Source organism: Alligator sinensis, unplaced genomic scaffold, assembly GCF_000455745.1.
Source record: "Alligator sinensis unplaced genomic scaffold, ASM45574v1 scaffold61_2, whole genome shotgun sequence".
NCBI lineage: Eukaryota > Metazoa > Chordata > Crocodylia > Alligatoridae > Alligator > Alligator sinensis.
Window position 1 is genome coordinate 1167519 of NW_005842108.1, and position 11455 is coordinate 1178973.

The 11455-nt window shown below is 40.7% G+C and overlaps 1 protein-coding gene across 35 annotated transcripts in view; it reads right to left on the reverse strand.

The window, feature by feature from the left end:
* Positions 1 to 11455, reverse strand: part of NEB (nebulin) — a 214835-nt gene that overhangs the window by 94829 nt on the left and 108551 nt on the right. For 34 of the 35 annotated variants that reach the window (XM_025205209.1, XM_025205245.1, XM_025205222.1 and 31 more), the window contains 8 exons: positions 9085 to 9192; positions 8230 to 8541; positions 5831 to 6034; positions 3966 to 4070; positions 3220 to 3327; positions 1609 to 1920; positions 1073 to 1276; positions 123 to 227 (listed from right to left, as the gene is read on the reverse strand). In XM_025205209.1, coding sequence (XP_025060994.1) covers positions 123 to 227; positions 1073 to 1276; positions 1609 to 1920; positions 3220 to 3327; positions 3966 to 4070; positions 5831 to 6034; positions 8230 to 8541; positions 9085 to 9192 — 1458 coding nt within the window. The remainder of the gene's footprint in view (positions 1 to 122; positions 228 to 1072; positions 1277 to 1608; positions 1921 to 3219; positions 3328 to 3965; positions 4071 to 5830; positions 6035 to 8229; positions 8542 to 9084; positions 9193 to 11455) is intronic. The other variant, XM_025205234.1, reaches the window with a different exon arrangement.

Genomic DNA, 11455 nt, shown 5'->3' on the forward strand with positions numbered 1-11455 from the left:
GTACAACCTTTTTTATAAAGAAAAGTAAAGCCTATTTAAAAGAAGCTGTTTGAAGTTAAATGAATGCTTACTTCAACTTCTGAATCTGTATTACTTTGATATAGCTTTTAAAATGTTCTTACGTGACTAATATTGGCTGAATTGGCCTTTGCTAACAGAATCTCCGGTGTATCTGGCATGACGTGAATCGACGTTTTGTCAGCATTCCAGGCTTCTGTGTATAAGTGCTGCGGAAGGGAAAAAACAATTTTAACTTCATTGCCTGCTTATTTCCAAAGAATTTTTGACAAAATACAATTGAGCTGGAACCCATGATTAGCTGAAGGCTCCTTGGTGCAAAACCAAAACCTTGAACCAGAAGTCACATCAAAGAGTCGCATAACTTCTTACCCATAAGAAATGCTCCAATAAACTAGCTGCTATTGTTCAAGCTGATCTTGAATACATTGATATATTGTGAGATTCAACTATAAAGTTTAAGTGGAAAATTTTGTCCTTCTCATTACTACTGAATCTGCTCTGCCATGTCAATTTCTTGGTTTAGCAGTGCTAAAGAACAGTAGTGAGAAAACAATGGAATCAGGAATCTGGAGTATAAGTATAGCGAGAATTAGAAGAGTGAGATATGGGATGTCCAATAAACAGTGGCGATATAGCAGTGTGTAAAGCGCTCTTATTTGAGTGCAGAGGCTTTGCCCATATACAATGTTGGGATATGGGACATAATGTATGCTGACTGTCATGCTTTGTGAGAAACACTATTTTGCTAGCAGGTCTTTATTCCATATAAGTTGAATTTCCAAACGTAGTTCTCCAGAGGTCACGCTAAAGTTATCCGGTCTGAAGGTGACCAAGGCAGCAATATGCTAGGCAGGATCACAGCTGAAAAAAAAAAATGGTCCCACCACCTTGCAAAGCACAAAGGAAAAATGAGATGCTTGACAAGCACTACTAACTCAGCAATAGTAGCTAGCTCAAATTTTGCTTCTTCAGAATAGTATTCTCCTCTGACTGAAGGACATTACTCATTCCATGAGTCAATCATACTAGCGATTTTTTCTGGGAATCTCACCTTATTCATGTTCTCAGCATTTTGCTTGGCCAAAACCAGCTCAAGGGTATCTGTCACACAGGTAAATTTAATTTGGTCTGTAGGCTGGCGGTACTTCCTGTCACTAAGGATATCTCCAGCTCTCTTGACCTTCTCAACCTCCAAGGAACCAATGGGAACCCATCCAATTCCCTTCAGCCATTCCAAGTCTGATTTGTAAATAGCCTAAAATTAATTAAAAAAAATAGTCAATGATTTGTGGGAGTTATAAATCTGAATTTTAAAAAACTGAATAATATTATGGATTATTCTGCAATGGCCATTTGTTTCAGACTCTGATTCTCTTAAGTGGGGTAAATTAACAATGTAGATGAATACAGAAGAATCTTAGAGTTCTAATACGAGTGTACCAATAATAGGGTCAAAGCCCAACATCACTGGAAAAACTTAGTGTTCCAGGATTGGTAACATGCTATGGAGAATATCACCTCTGCATACAGGTATGGTAAAATAGAATAGGGATTTGCTGAATGTATTTGTATGTATAACGTACTCACATCACTCTGTAGATCATAAGCTTTCCTAGCTTGGATGACATCATTCTGATCTGGCAGACAGGTCCATTCATGTAGAGGATGTCTATAATCAATATCACTGACCAGCTCCTGACCTTTCTTAGCTACAACAACTGACAGCATGTCCACTGGGCTGCTATACTTGGTCTTCCACTTCTCAAAGTCTTTCTTGTACTCCCTGTCACTCTGGATCTTGGCTGCGTGCATTGACCACATGATTTTGGGATCATCTTCTACGTTGCGGGCCCCAATGTGGTGGCCAAGCTGCTTGCGGTAACCTTCCTTGTATTTATACTGAAAAGTATATTAGATATACATGTTACAATGTTTTATTCTGAAATAACGTATCCAGGTTAACTCTAACATATATATCCTATAATACTGGGAATAAAATACTCTACTTTTTAATTAGTATTCCAATTCATTCATTTTTCATACAAAATAGAGAAAAATAAGTTTCATAAAAAGCCCCATTTACCTAATAGCTGAAATGTCTTTCCTTAAGAATGTTATTACAAAACCCCTCAAGATAATTAAAATGTACTGGTATTTTTACTGAAAGTTTCACTAGTGGTGCCCAGGACAGAATCAGCCTGAAGACTAAACTGCTTTCTGATACCCTAAATCAGGTATCTCTCGGTCAGCAGTGACAAAGTCCATCAAAGAAGTAATATACAATTTTATTTCCACTATCCACACTCTTCATATGCAGTACATGACTGCCTTTATTTGGGATTCCAATACAACAAAGTTTAATCACTGCTAATGGAAAGAAATGGTGATGGTTTAGAATGTAAATATTAATGTATTAACTGGGCTGGGGAGAGAGATTTTTAAGCATGTAATTCTTATGTTGAATAGAAGTAATAACATTTACTTTTAATAAGTTTTTAACTTTCTTTTATGAAAGGATAATATTATCACATGCAAGAAACGTGATATAATGCGTGGATAGCAATGAATTCTACTTCCTATTTCAAGACATTTACATACAAAAAATATGAAGCACAAATTCTGAACCCTTTGCCATAAGAAACAGATTCCTTTAGGGCTAAGTACAGACAATCAGAAAGCCCAAGGCTGAATTGCTTCAATCTTTACAGGTTAGTCTAAGCTGAGCAGATTGAACTAATAGCAAGTGAACAGACATTCACTTTTGATTCTGGTAATGCACCCACCTGCCTGCAGTGGCTCAAGTCAGAAGCCAGGGGGCACTATAGCACGCCTCCCTGTTGTGCTGGAGCAGGCAGGCAACTAGGCTGGAGCAGACAGCTGGGTTGGAGCATCCAGCCCAATCTGCAAGGGAGGGTTGCAGGGGAGGTGCAAAGCATCCTAGGATGTTGGGGGACTGAGAGTCAATTTGAATCTGGAGGGGATCTGGGACAGAAGTTCAGTAAACTGATTTAACCTAAATCAGTTACATCTGATACTACATACATCCAGGTTTATCTTAAACTGGTTTCAGCTATTTTGAAAGTGGTTTATGTGCACTGAACTTCTGTTGTGTTAGAGATTTGAACTGGTTTCCAGTCACTTATACCAGTTTATGTGTAACTTCTGACCTAGCCTAGATGCAACAAAAACGTTACTTACATCACTGGCAATATTTCTGGATGCTTTTGCAGCTTGGATTGGAATGGCATCAAGGCGCATATCATAACCTCTTTTCTTTAATTCATCCAAAGCTTGTTTGTATATTTTCTATGAGAAAGGAGAACAAATATTATTGTTTAATTAATTAGGCATTTTAGAAATCTCACTTGTGGCTAAGCATGTTACACATTTATATAATAAACCCTGTTAAATCACACTAATCGTCATATAAACAATAACATTAATCTTTATATGGGATAAATCTGATTTAAATATAATCCACATCCACCTGCGATAGAGGATATGAGAAAGCATTTTTCCAACATTGTAATGTATTTGTCTTGCAGGAGGAAGAGTTGAAAGCTAGCATGGTTGGAATCTACTAGATGAATAACAAAAGGATGAGAAGATGCACCTAGATTCTGAATGTTTGCACCATCTCAAATTTGTATTATTTTCTGAAAATCTCCATTTCTACAAAGACATTTCTAGGAAACGAAAAAACTGAATTTCTCAAGGGCTACATATGCCTGTAGTTTACCATAGGATAAGTTTCTAGTGTAGTACTAAATCAAAAATTAAACAAAAAATTATTAAATGATAGCAAAAAAAAAGAATCCTGACTTTATTAACTTAGTTGGCTATTTGGGATTATATACATGTACTACACTATCATACTGACTTAAAAGTCAGAAATGATTACATTGTACTTCTTAGTACAATTTCAGCCTTTTACTTTTACCCACCTCACTGTAGAGTATTTGGTTGAGCTTTGCCTGCATGATTTCAGGTGTGTCAGGCATGACATGAATCATAGTCTTGTCTTTATTCCATGCTTCAGTATATAAGCGCTTAGAAAGAATAAACAAAGAGATTTCTGTTATTGCTGAGTAAAAGGGTTGTACCTGCTATTCATTTATGACATACAGTATCTGTCTAAAGCATCATGAAACTTCTCCATCCTTACTCAGGAAAAAAAACACCTAGTATAATCAAAGAGAATTTATCTGTGGAAATGTAGTCATCTTTGGAAATTGTTTACATGCCTTCAGAACAATAAATGGTTGAGGAAAGTCTAAGGTGCTTGATGAACAGAGCTTTTTCAGATCACAGTTTTTCCCTTTTAAAGGAGAAACATGTGGGAAACCAGAGGTTTCCCTGTGCAGGCTTGCTGAGTTCCAGCCTGCAAAGGGCTGCAGGGAGCAGGAAGAGGGTGAGCAGAGGCAGGGGGTGCCACATGCACATGCACATGGCAGCCAGGCAGCAGAAGAGAGCAGCTCCTCCAGCTCCCTCCAGGTAAGTCTATGGGGGGCAGGGGCAAGACAGGGTGGAGTGTCCCCACGTGGGGAGGAGGGCCACTGGCCATGCATTGGTGGGGGTGGGAGGGGGAAAGAGGCACAGGCTGGCTGTTGGTGAGGTGGGGAGGGACACAGGCAACATGGCAGGGAGAGGCATGTGCCCGAGATTTCTGCACCCACGCTGGGTGCAGGGCTGCAGCCAGGCCGAACCAGCTCTGGGCAGAAGCCACGAAGCAGCGTGGGGCACAACTCCGTGCCACCACCACTGCTCATGTTACTTCCACATCTCAGCATGCTGGCATGGTGCTTCCTCCAGCACTAGGTTGCAGAGGCAGCTCCTGCCTGGAGCTGGTGCAGCCCAGCTGCAGCCCTGCACTGTGGGCACAGAAGTCTCAGAGGGCATGTACCCCCCCACCCCTCCACTATCACCTGTGCCCTGCCTCCCTGCCTTCCCTACATACCCACTACCTTCTTCAGACAAGGGGGGTAGGGGGGACTGGAGGCAGGGGGGCAGCTGGTTGAGAGTGAGGGGCACCAGCAGGGCTGGAAGAGCTGTGGGTCCAGAATGAGGAGCACTGGCAGGGACAGGGGCTGTGGGTTTGGAGCAAGGGACACCGCCAGGGCTCAGCAAAGCTGTGGCTTGGGAGTAAGAGGCAACGGCATGGCACATCAGGGCTACTCAGTGCCACAAAACAGCAGGGGGGACAGCTGCAGTTGGACCCACATCCTGGTGAGCAAAGCGGGCAAAGGGGGCAAAGGGTACACTGATTTTCCATGATAAAAAACCCAACATCAAATGCCAAAATGTATAGGTATTCAGAATTTATTTTATTATAGTGATTGAGGCACTGATAGGCTTCCAAATTGCTTTAAAATTATAAATGTATCAATAAAATATTGTGTTCAATAGATACATACATACAAACATATATATACACATATACATATACATATATATATACACACATATACATGTGTGTGTGTGTGTGTGTGTGTGTATAATAGTGTTTCATTTTAATTGCAGAAAAATACAGATTTTTTATTTTAAAATCAGAGAATCTGTGATTATTAAACCAGGATCCCCAGGAAAACCAGGAAGATGCAACATACATATGGCAAAAATATATTAAATAGCCAAACAGATGTGATACTTCCTTAATATGTCCTCATTAGTGCCTGTTAAAACATGATATAGCTGTTGCTTCGTGTATGTATCAGATGGTCTCCAAAATCTTAACATCAGCGTTGCTAATTTTCTATTTCTGATGGTTAGTAGAGTGGTACTGATATGATACTTTTATATGAAGACTCACCTTATTCATTGTCTCCGCATTATGCTTGGCCAAGACCTGTTCTAGAGAATCAGTCACGCTAGTAAATTTGAACTGATCTGGAGGCTGACGGTATATTTTATCACTCAAGATGTCTCCAGCCCTCTTGACTTTTTCAACATCCAGGGAACCAATTGGGACCCAACCAATTCCTCTTAGCCACTGGAGATCTGATTTGTAATAATTCTGTTAATAAATACATAAGGAATTCATCAGTTAACATCTTCAAACTAAGAACCCAGTACATAATATCAGAATTTTGTCACTACTGAACAGTTATAAAGCTGTGAGTAAAACATACAGCACATGACAAGAACAACAAAAAATATGGCTGTTCTACAGAAAATACAGATTGGGCCTGAGAGTGAAATACTGACCTACTAAAAACAAAGGAAAAATTACCATTGACTTCACCAGAACCAAGATTTCACCCAGTATGCATCACTGAAAAGAAATACCTTGTAAAAGAGCCATGTTTGAAACTCATCTCAAGTCTTACATTCCTAAATTAAACTTAAGAGATTCAGCCAATGCTGTCCTGTTATACTAGTAAATCCATTTGTTTTATCAGAATCCTTTTTCACACAGCTCTGCTCTGCTTTTGTCCCCTTTTTCTCTCATTCCATTCTCTGCACTCTGTCCTTAGCTACATATGAGAATGCTCCCTTTATCTCCAGACTTTGTGCTTTCTTTCACCCTCCCTTCCACAACCTGCCATTTACCATGTTTTGTGCTTATTCTTTTGAGCCAGGTTTTCTCCGGTTAAAACATGATTATGACATTACTTATTCTATTTCTCAACTTTAGCTTTAGTGATAGTACTGGAAGTGCTTGAGGATTAGCAATTTTGCTTTGCTGAAGGTATGTATTATCTTTATTCCTGGTATTTTTATATACATAGGTTTAAGTACTAGTCACTAGTTTCACTTCTAATTCCTCATTCATATAAAAACCAAATCAAAAAGCAAACCTTAGATGAAAACCCTGCATTTCATCTGGATTCGCATCAAAGCCATGAGTAATTAAAGTGGCAGATTCTATTCCACCTATTGGACGTCTAAGTTGACTTAGGAACCTAAAGCTAGAAACAGATGTCACTAAATGAAGCAGATCAGATGTGTAGTGATGTGCTGTGGCACAGCTGATCCACTTCATTTGGGCAAAACATGTCACCCCTTGACCCTGTGACCCCTGTTGATGGTGTGGGACAATGGGCCTTGTGTTCTCCTGAGGCTTGAGTGGCTCTGTCTTATAAACCCCCCAAATTCCCAAACAGAACTGGACCTCTCAAGCCACCTGCCTGGCTCTCCCTGCTTACCCAGACCCATTCCTGGGAATTCTGGGGATGCGCCTGAGTAAGCAGGAAATGTGGGGCTTTCCCCTCAAGGCATGTGGGGCTTTCCCCACTTGAGTACCCACAAATTCTGGGGGAGGTCTGGGTAAGCAGATCCAGTGTTTCCAGTGTACAGGACAATGGGGATTCCACAGGTCCCATGTCTCCACACAACAACACATGTAGGCTTTCCCCATTTACAGAGATCCCAAGGCATGTCTCCATAAGTGGGGAACCCCAACTTCCCTGTTTATAGAGACGTGCTCCAATATTCCCCAGAGTGGCTCTCTGTAACAGGGAAAAGCCAGGCAGGTGCTCTGGAGGACCCTCAAGCCCACCACAGAGCTAACAGACATCTGTAGAAATAAAGCAACAGAATTTATCATTATGTCTTATTGTGCCACTGATGTGGCAAGACAAAGGGTAGGGACATCTATCTGCTCAACACTTATGCTGTCATAAAAATGTTTATAGGGGCACAAATGCAATGTCAAGCAACGTCTGTTCCTACCCTCTGTGTGATTCTATTCCATCTCTGAAAATGTCTGAATGCATCTACCATCACATGACCATTAATGCTGAATCACAAAAAGACAGCAAGGAGGAGAAGAATGTGTATTCACTTATATATTATGTATTAACAGTGTTTCAGGGACTCTGGGTGGAACAGACTTGCACTTAGGGACCTAAATCCACTTGCATGTCTAATTGGTGGAACATAATCTGACCCTAAGAATTAAATACAGTTTCAATACTAAATCATAAATCAGGTCAGATTTGATTAAATTTCAACAAGCAGTCAAGTCTTTAAATGGATATGATCTGAGATTCATTTTGATGCAAAATCTGAAAAGCAAGTGAGATTCACCATGTTTGAGATTTTACCTGGAAAATTTCCTCCACTGCTATGCCTTTTGTCATCTAAGTACACTATCTAGTGCATTCCTCTCCCAGAATGGAAATAGAAAAGGTACCCACATCACTTCATACATTTATCTCAAGATGAAATAAGGCTTGCTGAATATATTTATATGCATAAGGTACTCACATCACTCTGTAGATCATAAGCTTTCCTAGCTTGGATGACATCATTCTGATCTGGCAGACAGGTCCATTCATGTAAAGGATGTCTATAATCAATATCACTGACCAGCTCCTGACCTTTCTTGGCCACAACAACTGACAGCATGTCCACCGGGCTGCTATACTTGGTCTTCCACTTCTCAAAGTCTTTCTTGTATTCCCTGTCACTCTGGATCTTGGCTACGTGCATCGACCACATCATCTTGGGGTCATCCTCTACGTTGCGGGCTCCAATGTGGTGACCAACCTGCTTCCGATACCCTTCTTTGTATTTGTACTAAAATAAAAATCAAAACAGTATACTCCTTTAACAAAAAAACACTGTAATTATTCATTTAAAATAGCTCTGACAATAAACTCTCCACAATTATTTATAATCTATAACTCTTGGGATGCTTTCAAGGTACTTTATTGAAGTAATGGCATGAGCTTACACACTTAACATCCTTTCTATGGATTAGATCTGTGAATGAAGTGAGTGACAAGCAGGATGAGATAGAATGAATTTAAAAATTTAGCTTTTTGCAATAATTGTGATATGTATATACTATATTCAAGAGCCAGAGAATTCGTTAATGAAACATGATTCTTTGGTTAAAATTGTGCAGTTTGAGAGATCTTTATTTTGTGCCTATGAATCTAAATCAGTATTTTCATATGTCCCTATATTTATGCTTAACTTTCAACTTTCATTTACAACAATTTTATTAGATAAATCTTCATCGGTTAATCAATAGGCATTTTGTAGAATCTGAATAATAATTTACAGAATACAAAGATTCAGAGTCAGCCTACAAAGAAACAAAAAGTAATTTCTTACATCACTAGCAATCTCTCTGGACGCTTTGGCAGCCTTGATGGGGATAGCATCACTTCGCAAATCATAACCTTTCTTCTTTGCCTCTTCCATGGCAAGTTTATACAGACTCTGGAAATAGACATGAAAACAGTTAAAACGCAGTAGGTTCCTTATGTTGCATTCTATGCAAAGCTATTTGATCAAAATAAGAGAGAATAATTATGTGCTGACTTATTCAGATGTAACTTGGTTTAATTTTCTTAGGTAAAGTGTTAGCAAATTAGCTGTTATAATATTAAGACAATTGAAGATCTGGGCCAATGAGGATGCCATTTGTCTATTTCAGTGGTTCTCAACTTTTTTGGCCTTGAGGCACCACTTACTGGACACATCTCCGCAATTTTTGAGTGATGCCCAGTTTCAAAAATTAAGTTGTATATTACAGTGCTTACCTCTTTGCTAGGGGTCAGGCAGGGGCCATGTAGGCAATGAGCCCAGGCAGAGACAAGCCTGAGCCTGCACTTATTTGCTTATCTCCTCACACCTCACTTACCTCCTTACATATCCCTAAACCCTAATTAATAGATTCATAGATGTTAGGGTTGGAAGGGACCTCAGTAGGTCATCGAATCCTGGGCCGGAAAGAGCGCTGGGGTCAGATGACCCTGGCTAGGTGCTTGTCCAGTCTCCTCTAGAACACTCCCAGGGTAGAGGAGAGCACCACTTCCCCTGGAAGCCCATTCCAGATTCTGGCAACCACTTATTGTAAACAAGATCTTTCTAATATCCAACCTAAATCTGCTCTCCATCACTTTGTGGCCACTGTTTCTAGTTACTCTAGGGGGTGCCCTAGTAAATAGAGCATCTCCTATTCCCTGCTGCCCTCACCTGATGAATTTATAGGCAGCCACATGATCACCTCTCAGCCTTCTCTTGCAAAGGCTGAAGAGATCTAGGTCCCTCAGTCTTTCTTCATAGGGCCTTGAGTCTCACCCTGCCTGCAGGCCTCTGACCATATGAGTGGCCCTCCTCTTGACCCTCTCAAGAATCTCCACATCCCTCTTGAAGTGCAGCACCCAAAACTGAATGCACTACTCCAACTGCAGCCTGACCAGTGCCGCAGAGGGGAAGCATCAACTCCTTGGACCTGTTCATCATGCATCTGCTAATGCATGATAAAGTGCGGTTAGCCTTGTTGGTCACTTCATCACATTGACGACTCATGTTCATCTTGGAGTCATAGTTGACTCCAAGATCCCTTTCTGCTGCTGTGCTGCTGAGAAGGTCATCCCCCAGCCTGTAAGTGTGTTGGTGGTTCCTTTTTTGCCCAGGTGCAGCCCTTTGCACTTATCTTTGTTGAACTGCATCCTATTTCATTCTGCCCATTTTTCCAATCTGTCCAAATCTGTCTGGATCCATTCCCTACCTTCTGCTGTATTAACTTTGCCCCATAATTTGGTATCATCTGTGAACTTGGACAGGGTGCTCTTCGCACCCTCGTCCAAGTCACTGATGAAGACATTGAACAGCACCGATCCATGGACTGAGCATTGCGGGACTCCACTGCCCACATCTTTCCAGGTTGATATTGACCCATCCACCATTCTAATTGAGAATCACTGATCTATCTCTTTCTTTGGCAAACATACAGTTCAACAGAAATTTTAAAATACACTTTTAGTGACTACTCCTCCACTATACATTGATGAAAACTTAGTTTCCAAAACAACCTCTCATTGATGTTTCAATATTTGTCCTCACTGACCACATCTCCAAATCACATGCAGAGATGTGCACTTGTTGTAGCACAAAAAGTACAGGCAGAAATTTGTGCTGCTACTTCTGGCACACCTGCATGTGTGTTGCGGTGTGAGGCAAAATGCCCACTTTGGACAAAATGCCCATTCCCCACTTCTCCCAGCTCCCAGTGTGTTGGAGGAGCCAGGATGGACCTAGAGGAGGGAGATGCTCTGGTTGGCAGCCAAAGTGTCTTCCTAGAGGACCCAACCTCCAGTTGCTCCAGCACACGCTTTTGGAGCATGCAGCATGCCACATTTTTACTTCCGTTCTTTTTTATACCGGAAGTTCCCAGTATCAAATTTTGGCACTGAGCTCCAAATTTGTAGCAAAGGACACAGTTGCACATGAGTCATGTGCTGTCTGTGGTGCCTCAAACTGGATGTGCATGTTCATCTGAACACACCCACTTATGCTGTACAGTAGACCTTAGTTTTTAGAAGTCAAGTTAGAAACAATTTATTTGATATTTTCAAATGTGAGAATTAATTTTAAATCTTTTCAGGATTAATCACCCACAACAAGATGGGAAATCAACAGTTCCCTGGGAAACACGCAGTATTTCATAGGATCAGGTCTTAATAAAGATTCCTGC